This window comes from Hypomesus nipponensis, chromosome 6 (assembly GCF_054491055.1).
Source record: "Hypomesus nipponensis isolate SF chromosome 6, ASM5449105v1, whole genome shotgun sequence".
Taxonomy (NCBI): domain Eukaryota; kingdom Metazoa; phylum Chordata; class Actinopteri; order Osmeriformes; family Osmeridae; genus Hypomesus; species Hypomesus nipponensis.
Window position 1 is genome coordinate 3,413,351 of NC_140366.1, and position 18,741 is coordinate 3,432,091.

Sequence of the window (18,741 nt, forward strand, 5' to 3'; positions counted from 1 at the left end):
ATCCACACAATGTTACCTAATATTGCTCCTTTATCATGGAAAGCTGCTGCGAATGTTTAACCAATATGAATGTCTGAAATGAGCTGTGAAATGTCAATGTGAGGTTCATAACCCAAACTGAAGCTTTAAAGATGGAACTACAGGCACTTAAATCAGTAAATAAAGAGGTAGAGTGAAAATATTGTTGTGAACCCTTACTGTGAATTATATACTGTGCGTTAACATGAACGTGGAGGTTTTTTACATTTTGGCCCTGGTGAGCTGATAAGATCGTATAATGTTTATCCATTTGTTTATTTTATGGCAGTGAGTGACATTAAAAAAACACACAAGCAACATACTTATTGTGCCAGTAAGGAAAATGTTGTTAAAGACTGATCTAATGGGTGTCCTTTAGCTCTCCTGTGCTAAATTGTTCATTGTTCTATGTTGCTATATTTAGAGGTCAAGAAGTCGGAATGTTATTGCATCCTGTAATAGTGTATTCTTGTTTTGGATTAGCTGAATGTTTCCACTGTGTCTCATATTATGATCCAACTAAGAACATTGCTTCCAGTAATTGAGGTCTTTGAAGCTCTTGGCCTAAAGCTCCAATAACATAAAATGGGATTGAAATTATTTTGTTTTGCTCAAATCTTTTTATGTAGAGCTATGAACCAAGGGGGAACCAATTATTGACTTTTCGGCAGCACATTTTAGAATAGGCAGTTATCATTTGAAAGATAATATTTTTAGATGATCGATTGTTTGTATATTTTAGATCTGGAAAATCTACAGCCTACCAAGCAGTGGTCTGATTTAGTCACTGTGTACAGGAACAATCTTTTATCAAAAAACATTTATCAAGGTTTCCTGCGAACATTTCTGTGAACCTTGTTTTTTCAATTATTCTATTTTAATGCATGCCAGTATAGTAACATTACACTTTGGTTACCTAAAGTAAAACTGATATCAACAGTGCATTGTGACTGGTCCAGAATGTCAAGGCATTGAGTAACATACTGTATGTTCCCTCAGCCACAAATCATATTTCATATCATTATAATTTACTAACATTGCGACCGCAGTTTAATCTGCGCCTTTTCCAAACCGCAAATAGCGCACAGGGTATTCCCGCATTTTGCGTGGTATTTATCAAACTAGATCCTTGTCGGGCAATCAGCACCTTACTCTGCCCTTTAGTATTAATTAGCACTCCGTTAAAAGACGGGAGAAATCGCCTGCATGTTACTGCCACCACTGGTGATTTAAGGAAAAGAAAAAGATGGTTCAGCGAACAGGAAATTGAAAAATTGGTTCACTAAATTACAGCTCACGTTACAAGGAAGAAATACACCTCTCCTCCCATCTCTTTGTGGCACACACCCACTTGCCCTTATACCCTCCCAGCAGCGGTCATCTGCGTTTTTACTCAAGTGCGCTGCTTTTGTAAAAACAGTTTTATGTCTTTACCCACTATTTTACACCTGAAATGGGCGCAATCCTGTTAGTAAATGAGGCTCCAAGTCTTTCCCTGACTGAATGTACTTGTAGATGTAGATGGACTAAACACACATTGTGTAATAGACCCCTAAAGTTAATTGTGTTTATTTCAGACTGGCTCAAGGGAAACAATAAGCATCCAAAAGCTGCATTAATCCAGTATGTTTATCTCTTTAGTCGTTTAAAGAAGAAAGTAGATCCATATTTGACCCAGGAGGAGAACATAAGGTTTCTTATCCAATCAGTGCTCTCCAGGAGAAACCTACATTCCATCCAGAGAGATCAGGCCTGGGAGCTCTGGGTCATAGGGAGGTCTCCACACAGGAGCCATTCCTGTGCAGGGCGCGGTGGTCGTGGTTAAGGCAGCCCTCGTTGCGGTGCACAATGAGCACAGGGAAGTAGAGGGCCTCCTGGTAGTCTGGGGGGTTCTCCTGGCTGGCCTGCTGCTCCGACAGGCAGCGTGTGCTCTCCGTGGGGCATGACGGCTCGTTCAGGCTCCCGCTGCTCCGCCAGAAGCAGCTCCGCGTTGAGCCGTACAGGCGGCCTAGCGAGAAGCGGCTGGCACTGAAGGGGATTCGGGGGCTGCCGCCGTTGCAGATGCTGAGAGCGCTGCGGGAGAAGATGGAGGAGCTGCTGATGGTGCGATGGCAGCGTTCGCAGTTCTGACGGTAGCTTCCATAACCGCCGCACACAGAAAAGGTGTTGGAGTTCCCCGAGATCTGGGCCAGGTCCATGAGGACCGCCTCAGAGTAACTGGGCACTAGCTGCTGGTTGGAGCGGATGTGCCACTCCAGCTCTGTGCTGTCAATAGTGTTGACCCGGGGGATGTGGCGGCAGAAGGGCCGTTCTTCTGAGGGCGTGACAGGGACGTAATCGAAGCCAAACAGCTTCTCCACGTGGTAGTGCACACAAGCAGTACGGTACTCTGTGAACACCCGAAGAAGCCAGGAGACGGTGAAGGCAGCGGCCACCCAGAAGACACAGCTCGACACGTACCAGGGGAGGTGATCCGGGTCACAGAAGGCAATCATGTATTCCTTAAAGTCTACATTCTTCAGGTGCATCCCCTCTCGAGCCTCCATGTAGTCATCCAGACCCTCATTCTCTGTGAAGAACCTGGCTCGCTGCGTCAGATAGGAGTTTTCCGATTCCACATTGGCGAAGCTAAAGCACTTGGTGAACCTCAGCCTGGTGATGGGGAAGCCCTCCAGGCCCAAAAGGTGCTTGGAGATGTCCTTCACTCCGCAGCTGCCGTAGTCAAACTCAGCCTCTGCCACGTGGGTGTTGACGCGCTCGTGGTACACCTGCGTGGTGGTGTAGGCATCACCATTACGATAGCGCGTCACCTGGCGGGTCCTCCTGACGTAGTGATAGCTGATGGCCTTCCACCAGATGCAGGGCGTAGCCTGCTGCATGCGCTGGATGCGCTCGGCCACGCTGTCCACGTCTACCTTGTACTGCATCTCATTCCTGGAGTAGCAGTGCCAGCACTCCACTAGGTACACAATGTACAGCATGACCAAGAAGGCCAGGGGAATGTAGATGTAACCGTTGGAGCAGGGACTCTCGTGGTACATCATGGACTTCCCTTTGTAGGCACTGTCGAAGGAGAGGCGCGTCACTTTGGTCACATGGCACCAGGCCATGGCCCCCACGCAGCCATACATGAGCAGGGACAGGAGCAGGCATTTCCAGTGGCTCTCATGACACAGGGACTTACTCAGAGACTGTTTCAGGGGCCGCTGCTGCACAGATGGGAGAGAGCAAACAGAGAGTCTGAAAATATACAAGATTTGTTGTTGCTAATCATTTCAAATTGTATTCATTCCAAATATAATTTAACTATTTAATAGATTTCTTTTTTACCCACCAAAATGTATTAGTTGATTATTTATGGTTTGGTTAAAATATTTGATACAATACTTTTCCTTGTGGGGTGCACTGTTATGTCGATGTTGCTGTGCTCTTTCCTCTACACATACAGAACCGGTTAACTTAAAGGAGAAAGACTGAGAAGAAGTCGACTCAGAAAACATAAAATATTCAGTGTTGTAAGTGCTTTGACATACTTTATGCATGAGTGGGAAGCTGCTTTCTCATGCCTTTACTTGTTACAATCAAATGTCTCACACACTCACTCCTAACTATCATGATCATATCTGAATATATTTCTATACACTTCATACATCAAGGATGTACAATTTTGTTGGGATGCTAGGGACTTGTCCCTACCAACAATTGCATAGTAACTGTAGTTTTAGAATTATAATTCACAATTTCTGAAAGTATGGAGGTTTTTAAGCTGCAAAACAAAATATATAAATACACAAATGTTTGGTGTATTTATTTATTTACACATTTGTACATTTATTTATTCATTTATATATTTATTATTTACTTATTAATGTATTCATGCATTTATTTAATAATACTTTCATTTATCCATAGTATAACTTGCTGCAGCAAAATACTTAATCAAACTTCAGGGGGCAGGTTGATACTATTACTATTATTACTAAATACTATTATTTTTCTGTACTGGCTGGCTGCACAGAACAACAATGAGTCCAGCATAATGTTTATGTTACATAAAGCTAAAAAAACTGTATTTGAGCTCAAATTATTGCAAAAACATTTGGCTCGCAGGCTTCTGCACGCTCTGCACGCATTGACTATTGATTTCTCCACCAAAACTGAAATCAGTTTGGATTTCAAAAAACTTACGTCCTTGATATGAAGTATGCCTCATGTCAGTTTGAGCACGGGTTGAAGCAAAACAAATTGCACAGATTTCTATTTAATGTTATTTTTTATTATTGTTTGCAGTAATTATTTGCTTCAAACTCTGTGGGAGAAGCTAGGGGACACATTTCTGTTTCTGCATGATAATGCCCAAATGCGAGTGAGGTCCAGACAGAAATTGATTGTCAAGGTTGGTGTGGAACAACTTAATTGGCCTTGCACAGTGCTGCCCTCAACCCCATCAGCTTGAGGGTTGTAACAACATCTATAAGCCAGGTCTTATCGCCCAGCCTAGTTCCTAACTAATGCTCATGTTTGTGAAGAAACAAATCCTGCATCAATGTTCCAATATCTTTTGGAATAACCTTCCAGAAGATTGCAGGCCGTTATAGAGGCCAATTAGGGACCAACCAAAATCCTTGATTTTGGAATAAGAAGTTTGATAAGCAGGTGTCCATTTGCTGAGCATGTGTGGAGTCAGTCCTAGACATGCATAACAGAAGACACAACATTACGGTGACTGATCTAATCATGCACAGTATAACTTATGACCTACAATGTGTCTTTTGCCCAATTCTATAACCGTAATAATGAACTCCCTTTACATGTCATGGCCAACAAGATCACATTGCTGTGCTTTGATGTCAGTAGTCAGTAAATAATAGATAGCTTTTTGTTCCATAATCCTCCTCCCCACCTTGGCACCATGGCTTCCCACTAACACATCACCCCAACTGGCAGGAGCAACAATGACCCCACCTCACCCATTCTACTGTGGTTCCTGCTTTCACTCACTCCCAGAGTGTGCACACTCTACCATTTTAATCAATAGAACATGACACACTTTCTCGCTTGTGGTTATTGTTGCTTTAGTGTCCTCTTTTATGGCTAAAGTAATATTCTCTATATCAGTACGGCATGAGATAACAATTGATGAGACAGGGTGAGCTCACAACTATCACCCCACTGCTTTAACAGGGTTTTGCTTGTCAAAAATTATCAGGATGGTATTTTCTACTGTAATATGTACTGTATACAGTCCCTCTACATAAATCTTTAACATTGTGGCTCTGCATCTATTTTCTGTTGTAAAGCTCTGAGCATTGCTGAGGATATGAAGATGCCGAAGTCTGAAGAAGTCTTACTGCTTGTAAATGATGCATATGAAAAATCTGTACAGGCGTATAACTCATGGTCACTCACTTCATCACAAACTCGCTAGTGAATCCTTGAAATCATTTAGAAGGGTCCTCATCTACACTTTTCTTTAAGTAGGTAATCCAGTTTGAAAGGTATTATGTAGGTATTCCAGTTTCAATGCTAGTTTAACAAACTATTATTTTTCTTTGTTATTGTTCCATATTTTTACCATGACCAATGGACCAATGTTTCTTAAAGATCCTGTAAAGTGGAATTAAAATTTAGTTTTCAGTTCATCACACCACTGAAGAATGCAACTGTCGTGATCTGACGTAGATAGCTTGCTGTGATGTAGATCGGTCGGGTTTTGGCTCCGCCTATACAAAACCTGAGCTGAAAACGGAAGAGAAACTGTTCAACGGTCTAACTCCACATTTTAGTGCGACAAACTTTTCTCGCTTTACACATGCTTTCAGGAAGTCTCATTTAAACGTTTATAATGTACTGAGAAGCAAATCATGGAATTTGATTTACAGGATCTTTAAAAGGGTACTACAGTCTTGTATTCCCACTGTTTATGCCAGACAACACAACCACAACCACAGAATAATGTCTTAGTAACTAACCATCCAAATGCGAATGAAAAAAAAACACAGACAAGTATGTTAAATTTGCATTTGAAATCGTAAGAAAATCAGCAGTCTTCTTTGTTCGAGACTGGGGGGGCATATGTCACCTGATGGAGCTGAAGCTCGGCCCCCTCGCTGGAAGGCGACCTGGTTTTCTGTAGTTGTCCCCAATACGAGTAGCCTGGTTGCCAGCCCAAATTCTCCCCGCCCACAAAAAAATTTGGTCGGGAAGTTGGGTCTGGAGGGTCTCGTATTGGGAACAACTACATAAAACCAGGATCTGGGCGGACCAATGAAATTGCCAGGGCGGTCTTATACGATGATGGACAGATGATGATAATGTAATCAACAACGTCACGAAAGAGCCCTTGGGTTGAATTCGTTTTCAACAAACAACATATTACGTTGCTCTGATTGGTTGTAGGTCTATCCAATTGAGCGTAGAAGCATTTGTTTTACGAGTTCGGTTGAAACACGCCCCGTAGTCACAGCCCAACGGAGAGTTTTCAGACTCATATTCTAACTAGAATTATGAGTATGACAACGTCAGGCTACAATACGAGACCCTCCAGACCCAACTTCCCGACCAAATTTTGTTGTGGGCGGGACAAAGTTGGGCTGGCAGCTAGGCTAGTGATCTGACGTAGATGGGGCGAAATTACGTAGATAGGGCATTTCTTGGTTCCGCCCATTAAAACCTTATCTTAAAACGGAAGAGAAACTGTTCTTCGGTCTAACTCCACATTTCAGTGCAACAAACGTTTTAGCGCTTTGCACATGCTTTCAGGAACTCATTTCACATGTAGGCCTATATGTACTTAAGTAAAACATGGAATTTACTTTACAGGATATTTAATCTTTTTTATACCCAAAACAGAAGGGCTGATGTAATTCAGAACACAAGCATTTTAGACTGTTTAACTTTAACTGAACCTTTAACTGAGCTGATTTCTCAAACACACTGTCAAGACACTGGCTGGTTGTGCATGACATTTAAAACACAGAATCATCAGATGTCATGTCCCAAGTTGATTTTGAGAAATGGCTCTGTTCTTATAACAGTGATTTGGATCTGTTCATCAAGCTCATGAAAGATTTGTCTGAAACTGTAGACCTAGACATATATTTTTAATATGGGTGTCTACCGGACACCCAAAAACTACCCAAACCCCCTGTTCACGGTCTTGTATGTTTTTGAATATTTGATGAGTAAGATTTCATGTTTTTATGTTTTGTGTGGATCCCTGCAAGAGTATGTTCTGTAAAATCCTAAAATCCACTAAATGAACATCATAACCAGGGCTTCATCCATATTCTTGAAACAAAGCAAGATAATGTTATGTCATTACATGTCCTTGGTTAGTTACATTACATGGAGTCTTACGTAGAAAGCTGTCGATCATGTTACCGTCTCTACCAGACAAGGGATGGGTTACTGTGGTTGAAAAGGAGACAAACAAGTGCACATTCACGTGCGCTCGCATGCACGCGCTCACAGACAAACAGCTACTCACTCAAACCTACATATTAGGCTATAGAGTAGGGGCAATGCAAATTGCAATGCACAATTGTGAAAATGTCATTCAACTATTATTGTCATTATTTGCCTGTTTAGTAATACGTTTATTCTAGTAAGCAGATTCAGCGCTTACTATAATGCGTTTATCTTACTAGGTAATTGAGCAGCAATTTGATAGCCTAAATCAGATTAGTGATAAAGATAATGTTCATTCGGGTATGATCTCAACTCCTTTGCCATGTGCACGTCGCATCTGCTCTGGGACAGGGTACACTTATAAACGACATCCAACTAGCAGTGCTCACCTCTTCGCGGGGGCTTTCCGTGTCTTCTTCGGGAACGGTTATGGTACTGCTCTCACTGCCCGTTACAGCCGATGCTGGGGACATGTTGACCGTTTTCCAAATCTCTGTGCACCACAAACTCACCAATAGTCAAACTATACATCATCCAAACGCAAAATTGCGAGAGGGAACCCTACATGGTTAGGATTCTCCAATTTCAGAGCACCCCCACAGCGTCTGTGAAGAGGGCAGGCGTTGCGTGGCTACGAGTAACCAAAGCCAATTTTTCAGTGCCCGTGCCAGCTCCGTCTGAAGACGTAGAAATCAAAAGCTTGTGCTTCTAAAAAGCCCTTGAGATTGACGAACGATTTTGCAAAGACAATGGATGTCGTGGATGTAAGCAGGCATGAAAACTGTTTCTATCATCTGCTGAAGAAAACAGTAGCCTACCTACTGCGAGCAATGATGGACAAAGACAAACCGTGTACACGTGCGCGCTCCGAGACGTAGTGAGAAAATATAAATACGGTCGCGGCATCGCGCCTGAGTGAGTACGGCAGTCTCCAGGTATGCTACAGCGACGAGGCGGCGACGGCTCAGAGCCAGGGCCGGATTAACAAATTATGGGCCCCTGGGCACGAAGGCATCCTGGACCCCTTCCAACCCTTCTCCTATCAACTCAACCACAGCTAGATATATATGTAAAACTATGTCGGTTACAAAATTCAATTGATTGTCCAGTAGATTACAGCAGTCAATGAAAAATGAACAGCACACAATCTATAAATGTAATTAAATTACACATACCAGCAGCGAGCATAGCATGTAAATATAGCTGAGAGCAGCGACGCGGGGTTTTCCGCAAAATGGCAAAATATTATAAACATGTAGGCCTGCAGTGGCGGCTGGTCAATAGAGGGCGTTAGGGCGCCGCCCTCCCAGGTGGAAAGTGTTTTAGATTTTTGTTTTTTATGTAATATATTTTCTAAACAATAACTTTTCATTTTAAGCATGACTGTGTTGAAAATACACAATAACGTGTTGTGTATACCAAAATTCTGTTTTGGGATGCTCGACATCTGGGGCGCTAGAAAAATCGCCCATTGAAACGCCTACCAACCTGGCCTGGCTCTGACCTCCTACGTAGGCTACTTCTGCTCAATTTGGATTTTTTATTCTGTACTCGGTCTGGCCATTCGGTACCCAAGTCAGATTTTGCAGGTTGATTTTCTACCGGCGAATCAGCGAACAGAGGGAGTGGCTGAGAACAATGACGTTGATGTTGTGCGCTAGTTTGCGTTGTAGTTCCGTAATGCCGGCGGAGAAAGATGCGAGCAAAGCCATTCGGTCTGTTGTGGCAACACTGCCAAATATCTATAAACTAAAGCCAGAGCAAGAACACATTTGCTGAGTTTTGTTGGTGGCCATGATGTTGTGGCGCTCCTCCCCACGGGGTTCGGGAACAGTTTGCTTTTCCAGCTACGGCAGCTAGCTCTGTTACAGTAGTGGTGAAGGAATTGGCTAAGGCGAACGCTAGCGATTGGTTATGGCAGATCAGAGTGGGTCTGGGTAGATCCAATAGTTTTAAACTTCAACAGAGTACCCACCTACAAGGAAGTCAACGCTTGTCAATGGAGCGAGGCCAGACTCTCTGTACAAATTAAATGTAGGGTGAGTTCAGGTAATGTGGGACATCAGGTAAAGTGGGACAGTTATGCATTTTGATGATTTAATATGTGCAAAACCGACATCCAATCACCAGAGCTGGGGTCTCATTTATAAAACTGTGCATAGGATTCTTACTAAAAGTGTACGTACGCCCAAAAGCCTAAAATGGCGTACGCACACAAAAATTCAGATTTATAAAACTGAATTTATATTTGTAAAACAAATATTACGAGTAATGTTCTTTCCACATCCAATTTCTGAAGTCTGACTAAAGTAAGGTTATCTGAGTCGCCAATTCCAACTGTTTTCAAAATATGCGTAGGCCTACGGGAGGGTCAGAGTTTGCGTGGAGGACCGCACATTCTCCCGTCAAGTTTGTTTTTTATAAATCACAACCTTCGCGTGGAAAGTGGCGGACGCACATTTTCAGCCCCGTTTTGTGCGTACGCAAGCTTTATAAATGAGACCCCAGGTCTTCTCTCTTAGGAGCGAGGAAGGCTAGCAGAGGAAGTTCATGGCCAGGAGGCCGAAGTCCTAGAAGCATCCACTGCCAGCTGTGTGTGTGTGTGGGAGGGATAGATCACGGCAAAAGCAGACCTGCATAGTATCTTTTCTCACAAGCATTTTTAATGACAGGTCTTTGAGCTGCAATCTCTGTACGAAAATGTGTTGTATCAATACAGTTGTTATTATTATTATTCTGCAATTGCCGTAGTTGTGTATTCTTTTCCAAAATGTTAGTTAGGTTCACTCAGAACTGTGATATCCTGTGATTATTTGTCTTTGGAAATGAAACTCATGGGAGATTTGCCGTTTCATCACATTTAACTTTTAAATTATTGGAGCTCAAATTTGCATCAGAATCAGAATTGGTGTTTATTCACCATGAAAGTTTGCACAGACAAGGAATTTATTTTGGCAGGAGTGCCTACCTAGGCAGCCATTTTTGCAGCATAACAATATATGATTTATACAGCTTTGGTCTGCTATACCAATATTGTTTGCTTATTAATGTCACACATCACCAATTGATTGCTTCTGTAATTTTTTATAATAAGAATGGAAATTATTCCAAGTTCATTTTAGTATCTTAGCTAGTAGCCCAAATAGTTTCTGTAGATAAAAAAATGAATGACTACTATGATATAAGGCTGTGTTGCCAATTAATTACATGACATAGCCTACATTTATAAATCCATGTGGTAGCTATATATTTCAAAACTGTCACTTGCAATAGGTTACAAACTGTTAAAATGAAAATGCACTCGAGATCTGTTGTGGTGCCATGACAAGAACAACGTAATCACGGCAATTGTAGCCAACCCATCTTCCTCACTGTAATGCGAATGATCATGTTACAACAATTTACAATAGAAGAAGGTGATATGAAGTTGCCTGTCTAGGTTTATTTTTAGGCGTCGTATTAATTGTAGCCTATATAGGCCCAACGTAGAAAAACTAACCATTTAAAGGAAGCTCGCATCACGCACTTTTCAAATGTGGGGTCGAAGTCTATGCTGCAAAATCCCTGTTCTACGTACTGTACCCACTTGTTAACAAATCCGATCCATCATTCAACAGTTGTGAACGATGTTGAAACAATCAAAAGCAACGTTGAATCGATGTTGTTGAAACGACGTTCCACAACGTTGATAGAACAACCACTTACAACGTCGATTCAACGTTGAATTTAGGTTCTCCGACGGAAACCGATCAATATAACCATAACTCAACGTCAATTCAACGTCTGTTTGCCATCTGGGGGGTTTTCACGGTGCGTCATCAAACCGGAAGTCGCCATATTGGAGGCACTCCGCATCACAACAAAGCACAGGCACTGAAGTATATAGGCTACCGAACGTCGTCAAGGAAAATGGTTAATTATTGCCGTGTTTCAAGTTGTACCAATAGGCAGGGTTTTTCCTGGGTCAAAATGGGTCTTCGGTGCTCAAAATATATAGCCTACATATGTGTAGGCCTATATATATGCCTTTTTTTCCCGACACCACATATTTTTGTCCTATTTCCGCAAACAATAAAGTTAGGCTACTTAAAGACACCTTACACTCATAAAGTGTGTTCAAAATGGTATAAATGCTGCCAATTAATAATTGAGTAACAACTTATTGTAAATGGTCAGTAGCCTAGCCTATTGATTAAGGTTAGCCATGCACTCTGAAGCATGTACGCTGCCTGCTTCATTTGATCTTGATAGGCTAAGCATTCTGCAGCAAACATGAAAAATAAACCCACTTTTTATTAATTAAACTACTTCAGCATAATAATGCGCCTTAAATACAAACCTGAGCAAGGGCAGAAATCGCTACATAATCAACTGACATGTGCAATTTAGCTAGCAGGGGAAGAATACATTCAACGAAAATGACCAGTTAACTTGATTTAAACTTGCAAGAACTATAGACTTGTACAATAACAGGCTCACATAAACTGATAACATAAGTTATACGACTTACAGTTCTCAAAGATGCACACACGCAATCTCAATTGGGGTGTGAAGCGCGTGTCCTTGCAATTCTCCGACATGCACTCTAACAATCACTGCTGATAAGACGGCCAAAAATGTTGTACAGCCTGATTTCTGATGCCGTGAAATTTTGCCATAGAGGAAACACTGCACTAGGCCTATATCTTATCATTCCAGGTTAAGAATACCAATGGAGGCTGCGTTTGAAATCATAAATCAAACTTTTGTCAGCATTTTGAGTGGAAATTCTATTTGCATTTCTACAGGTGTATTTGTGCACGTCGCTTGGAGGCGCTTGTGGTTGGCAATGCTCAACCAAGATCTACCAGGGAAAAAAACAGATTGAGAGTCACTTGGCTACACCTTGAGTATCACAATGACATCATACAGTTAAGGTTAGGTTGGTTAAAGACGTTATTGCATTACTTACTTTGGCCTTCACAACACAACGGTCGTTGATAACTTGGTACTGCTTCTCCCTCCCCATCCACACACCATCTGGTTATAGGCCTCCAAACCTTTGTAGGATTTAAGGTCTTCTGCTGTGTATGGGCTCGGCGAGAAAACCAGGTAGTTGACTATATCGGGTTATGCAACTGAAGGAAGAATCACCGGGTCGTCACGGATAACGCTAACTCGTAGGGATCTGCACAGCCAATAAATGGTTATTTCTCGAAATATCGCGCATTTTCTTGTGGACCAAGTCCTTCCCTATATGCCTTTGCATCTTGGACGCGTTTTGATGAGCTTTTTGGTTGTTTGGACTTGACTACATTCACTTAAAGTATCCAAAGCGCATAATACTCCATCCGTCGGTGAAAACCATCTGTATGGCAGACAACGCTCGCAAAAGAAGCGGGCAGCTGACTGGGTTCAACAAAATATAAACTGTATTGTTCAATATTAAGGTTAATCTGTGGTTTCTTAAGTATCTGAAGTATGTTGGAGTGAGATTTGAATATTATGGAGCAGGATATTCTAGTAGGCTATGAGACAACATGTCTTAAATGTATTTCATATTCCAGAACAAGTCTAATTTTGTGGATGTTTATTATACGGGCGTATAAATAAATGAATGAATACAACTCCCTCACAATTTAAATTGTGTTCCATCTGAACTTGTTCTATGGACATTATCATCCAGTTAGGCCTATTTGAAGTTAAGTACACCCTTTTAATGTACCCTAATAATTTTGCAATTAATTGCGATAAATCACGATTACTCATATGAAATAATGCAATTAATCGCGATTAAATATTATAATCGCTTGACAGTCCTAGAAAATATATGAACTCAACAGAATTTTTTTTGTCCAGTTAAATGTTTATAAACAACAACTATTTTGGTCTCTTTATATCTTCGGTTTCACTATCACCAGTTTTTCTCTTTTTTGTCTGCCCTCCGGGTTTTCCCACAACTGATGTAGCCTACCGCCACATCCTTGCCTTGCACTGAGCAGGGTCTTCGAGTTTATCAAAAGCCCCACGAGAGGAGCTTTCGCGTATGGAAGCAAATCGTGACCAAAATTCAAATACATTTGCAATAATGCTTTTTCATTTTAAGTATGTCGCTGCGTTATTTGACTCATAAATAAAATTAGTAATCAATCATCCTATTTGCATTTTAATTTTCATCTTCATGAGTGCTCAATCTTTCACTTAATTAAAATGAAAAAGAAATAGCCATTTGAGATTTAATTTTCAAAATATGCCCCAGCAAATAGATAGAAAAATTCAATTTGAAATGTAAAATTTGAAAATTTCCAGAAATGCATTTTCATTTTAAGAATGTGGCTGCATTATGAAGCAAATCGTGACCACAATTCAAATGCATTTGCAGAATTGCAAAATGAACGAAAACGCATTCTGAGTGGCGCAGCAGAGTGACGTCAGTAGTCGTTTTTCTTCAACTCCTTGCTGACCGAGCTACCCATCTTGTTCGGTAGGGGGCGGTGTGCACATCTGCATTACATCGCAAATGTGCCGGGAGATTGATTGAATTGCCCGGTCTTTAGAGCAGCGTTCCCCAAACGGTGCCCACCGGTCCGGTCCGTGGGTCATTTCGTACCGGGCCGAACAAAAAATAATTAATAACATAATTTCTTTTTAATGTTCTTCTTGTACTTAATAGGCTAGATGTCAATGTGAGCATTAATAATAGCATACTGATATACTATGGTCTTTTACTGGTAAGCTACCGTATTTTTCAGAAAACATGCCACATGTTCTATAACCACATCCCACTAGCTTTGTGTTTGTAAATCGGATAGCCTACCGAAGTTGAATTACCCATTAGCGATGCTAGCTAACGTTGGTTTGGTAGCTGTATTTAACAGTGACTGGGTCTTGCATCTGTTTGATTTACTGAAATATTTCTGAAATGTTATATTTCTATTTACCATTTGCTTACTTTAGCAAGTCACTGTAACTGAGACAATGTCTCAAACTAGATATCTAGTTTAATTTTCACAACAATCCTCTTTGTTTTATGTATCTGTATCCAGGCAATTCAGTTCTTCAAATAGGCTAGTTGTCATTTTCTTTAAAAAGTATATGAACAGCTTTAACTTAAAGGAGTACATTGATTGTAATAAACACATTTACTGGAAACAAACAAGCCTTCTACAGTTAAAATATTACACAATGGCCTTTAATTTCAATACAGTTCAAAAACTTTACACAAAGTCCTTTATTTTCTGCAGTTCAAAAACACTATGGCCTTTATTTTCAATTCAGTTCAAAATATTACACAATGGCCTTTATTTTCTACAGTTCAAAAACATTACACAATGGCCTTTATTTTCAATACAGTTCAAAAACATTAAACAATTTTTCAATGCAGCTTTATTTGGCCCTTGTTGTGCCTTTTTATAAACATAAACAATATATAAGTATAAAGATATGTTCAAAAGACCCCAAATGAAAAAAATAAAACCTATATTATCAGGGACTACTGACATGTTTACATTCTTTTCAAAACAGCTTTATTCGCCTGTTTTTGTGTCTTTGGGCAAACACATTTACAAAATCCTCTAGATTTATGGCCTTAACCCTTCTTGACTTTACACTTAACACCCCCAAATTACTCAACCGCTCGTCACTCATTGTATTCCTTAAGGCTGTTTTAATTAACTTTAGCACTGAAAAACTGCGCTCACAGGCTGCAGTCCTCACAGGTAACGCAAGTGCTATTTTGCATAGTTTAAACATTTCATTGAACATCTCCCTATATGGCTCAAGAAATACAGTAAGCTCTAATAAACTGGTTGGTGTTTTCAAACCACTAGATTTCTTCCCATTTAGAGTCTGTTTTAGCTGAGGAATCTCATACTCTAGAACCCTGGTCCTGCATTTATATTGTAAGGCAAATGGTAACACTACATTCTTCTCACAACATGTGGAACTGCAGGGATTCAAAGCTTGTATCCCTTCCAGTATTACAATATTTTCTTTTGAAAATCTTCTCTTCACCTCAGAGAGTTCTCCTCTCTGTCCCCCCCACACATCCCTTGTGGTGTGGGGGGTCTGAGCTGTCAGGACCTGCCTGGTCGTCGGTCTACCAACGCTGGACCAGGTCGTCAACCGGAAACCAGTCTCCATGACGGCCAACAGCGAGTTTCCAGGTCCCATCCAACGTCTATAAAGCCGAACAATGGATTTTGGTGTTTCAAAACCCATTGACATTGTATGACTATGTTTAGCTTGTGTTTTGCTCCTCTCTCTTACCAACCGTCTCTGGAGGAGGGGATCCCTCTCTGAATTGCTCCTCCCAAGGTTTCTTCCATTTTTTCTCCCGTTGGGAGTTTTTCTGGGAGTTTTTCCTTGTCTTCCTTTAGGATTTAGGTTGGTTGAGGGGCAGTTCTATGGGCGTATGTGAAGCCCTCTGTGACATGCTTGCGTGTAAAAAGGGCTATACAAATAAATTTGATTTGATTTGAGAAGCACATCAATAATGGGAATAAAATAATCTGCCCGAAATGATTCCTTATCAGTGTTGACCTGTCTTTGAGCTATTGGAGTGGAAATGTAGTAACCTTCAAGCCAAGAGCTTGGTGTGACCTGATGCCCTGGAGGTCCAATACCGATGTTGCATTGCTCGGTAAGGGTCACAGTACTGTCCCAAATATCATTAAAGTGAAAGCCATCTCTATAACTATTCAAGGTTTCAGCAAGAGAGTCGATAAGGGTAACAGCTGTGCCCAAATTGAGTTGTGGGGACTGTAAAACATCTGATAGATGATTTATTTCACCATAGACATTGGGTAATGTAACAAGGAGTCCAACAAACTTCAGATCTATTTTGGCCAATAAAACCTCTTGCCTCTACAGCTCTGTCACCATTTTTTTCTTCAGCAATTTCTTTTAGTAGACGCATGATAGCTGGCAGTCTGTCCCTCACTGTCTTGCAAGCTTTGTACCTACATGCCAACCGTATCTCTATCAGCCTTTGGAACTCTCTCGGGGGCCCTGAAACATCTCCCTCTGTACCTCTAACCACCTTTGGTGCACATATGACCCAGACACAAAAACATACCGTTTCTGCAAAAGTGAAAAGAAACAATAGGCTTCAGGGATGCATTTCACACTGTCAACTAATACTAAATTCAAGCAGTGTGCATTGCAGTGAACATAAAAAGCTAAGGGGGCATCTGACTTGATGCGTGCTTGCACACCTCTGTTCTTTCCACTCATAACAGAGGCACCGTCATATGCTTGCCCTACTAGATGGTTTCTGTAGTCAAGGCCATACTTCTGTAGTATTTCTATAATTTTCTGTGAAAGTGCGGCAGCATTGAGGCGCTCTGCTGCCTCAAAGGTGAGAAAACGTTCACATATTGACCCATTGACACATTATGACCAAGGTATGTAGCATTTCTTTGACATGTAATTTTTATTTTGACTGTTTGATCATGCTTTGCTAGCAGTTCCATAATAGAAAGAAAGTTTCCTTTGTTCTGACATTCTGTTTCATTATGTGCTCTCTGTCCAATGTTTTGCGTGGCTGTGAGGAGCAAGGTTTCTCCAACAGTTTTTATGTATTCTCTATTTTCCTTCACTAATTTATTATACTCTGCATTTAATGAGGCTGAGAGAGAGCATTCGCCTGCAGTCACCTTGTTATATTCTGCCCATGCTTACATAGCATTACAATGTGATTCGGATTTTGCAGGGCCAACAAAACCCCCATCTTTTTAAGTTGCTTTTTTCAAATTTTTGAACCCCTCTTTAGATGTGAACACTGAATTACCTGAGGAAGGGAGACTAAAGTGCCGGCAAGCATAGCAGTACGCAGAGTCTTTACTTTGCGAGTATTCTATCCATTCCTGCTTACTGTACCATTCTTTCATGAAGCTCCGTCTTCTATTTCCCTGGAGCGTCCGAGGGAAAAGCCTCAGTTGTGGCTGTTTAGGCCCTTCAACTCTTGACTGGGATATATCTACGATGAAACAAGACGGAAAGTCAGTCACTTTAATTTTGAAATAACTTTAATAAGAGTTGCTACTCCCTCTTTAAAGTAATTACCGATTACATTCGTAATATCAACAAGTAAACATTTATACTAAGACTTTTCAAACTCAACTACCAATAAACATGAATAAGAAGGCTTTATGTAATAATGTTATGCTGCCAAGCAATTCATATGTTGAGGGGCTCTGTCACGTTCATAGCTTTACCTGTTGGTCCAGGAACGGATAGAACAGCGTTAGCTGAGTCCTGCCTCGCTTGGTTGTCAACCTCTTTTTCTGCTACCTGTTCCACACTATCCTGCAAAACTGCTGACTGTGATGCTGCCAGTGTCTGGGCGTCGCTGTCATGTTCTGCCTCTGTTTTGTCCTGCTTCTTCTCTGTCTCTACCTGTGATGCTTGCTCACTGACACCAATGGTATCCTCACTTTCGACAACAACATTGGGTTCGGAGCTAACGCTCTGCTGCGTCTCCCCGGAACCACTTTTCAAAAAAAAAAAAAAAGCAATATCCAACATGGACTTTCTTTTCATTGTGTGCAAATTGACATATAGTTACTGATCGAAGCTAGCTTAGCTCACACTATACAGTACCATCCCACAACGCCAGCTATCCAGATACTCTAACAGTCCCAAGTTCAACTTCAGTTATGGGCCGAAACTACTAACACTCAAGAGTGTATTTAGAAAAGCGTCTGCCTTAAAAACAAAAAAAAGCGCATATGGAATTTAACAGAACTGTACTGACGTATCATAGCAAACAATGGGGTTTTAAGTGCAATGTTTTAAAAATACACTCTCGGTGTGATCGGCCCGAATTGCCCAAGTTGGTACAGGCCACCTAAAATACCGATTTATATAACTATTGTAGCTTACCAACGTGAGGTTGCCTACTGTAAATAGGTAATTTAAAATTCAAAAACAGTTTATTCAATATTTGTACTCACTTTTTCCTTGAACTTGGTCGACAATCGACGATAAACTCCCGCTTCTATATGTACCAACCTAGGCTGCACTCTAACCTGGCCCAGTGCAACCTCTTGTGGGGGGAGGGGTGACAGGCTCTGAGTGTGAGGATATGTGACAGGATCTGAGTGGGGAGATACTTGGATTTCTATGATGAAGTGTTTCAATCGTAGATTGTGGTTAAAATATGTTTAAAACGTTTTACGTTTTACATTGATTTGTCCTACAGTGAAGGTGAAATTCCATTAATGAAAAAAATAAATAATAATCTTGATGACGGACAATATGCGACTCGCGATGGGGGGGCCAGTGGGGGGCCCCCCCGCTAATGGCGCCACTGCTTTTCCCAGCAAAAAAGCT

General features: G+C 41.2%; 1 protein-coding gene and 1 long non-coding RNA gene across 3 annotated transcripts; both read right to left on the reverse strand.

Moving 5' to 3' along the window:
* Positions 1 to 1,642: 1,642 nt before the first annotated feature.
* On the reverse strand, positions 1,643 to 12,013 carry tmem151ba (transmembrane protein 151Ba). Of its 2 annotated transcripts, none has more exons than XM_084700371.1 (2): positions 11,939 to 12,013; positions 1,643 to 3,227 (listed from the first exon to the last, which is right to left on the reverse strand). In XM_084700371.1, the coding sequence occupies exon 2, from the start codon at positions 3,147 to 3,149 to the stop codon at positions 1,785 to 1,787; it is 1,365 nt and encodes a 454-aa protein (XP_084556497.1). In that variant the 5' UTR covers positions 3,150 to 3,227; positions 11,939 to 12,013; the 3' UTR covers positions 1,643 to 1,784. The 2 variants fall into 2 exon arrangements, with proteins under 2 accessions (XP_084556497.1, XP_084556496.1); XM_084700370.1 differs by lacking the exon at positions 11,939 to 12,013 and adding an exon at positions 7,818 to 8,050.
* A 3,708-nt stretch (positions 12,014 to 15,721) lies between these two features.
* Positions 15,722 to 18,500, reverse strand: LOC146286422 (uncharacterized). The gene is made up of 3 exons (XR_014758482.1): positions 18,363 to 18,500; positions 17,625 to 17,899; positions 15,722 to 17,386 (listed from the first exon to the last, which is right to left on the reverse strand). It is a non-coding gene; the product is annotated as an uncharacterized LOC146286422 (long non-coding RNA).
* Between the last annotated feature and the right edge of the window lie 241 nt (positions 18,501 to 18,741).

Bases quoted from the DNA above. Each gene is read 5' to 3' on its own strand.
- tmem151ba (XM_084700370.1), bottom strand. From the start codon at position 7,901: ATGTCCCCAGCATCGGCTGTAACGGGCAGTGAGAGCAGTACCATAACC. The intron at 3,228-7,817 runs GTGAGCACTGCT...CCATCTGTGCAG, and splicing joins CGGAAAGCCCCCGCGAAGAG to CAGCGGCCCCTGAAACAGTC.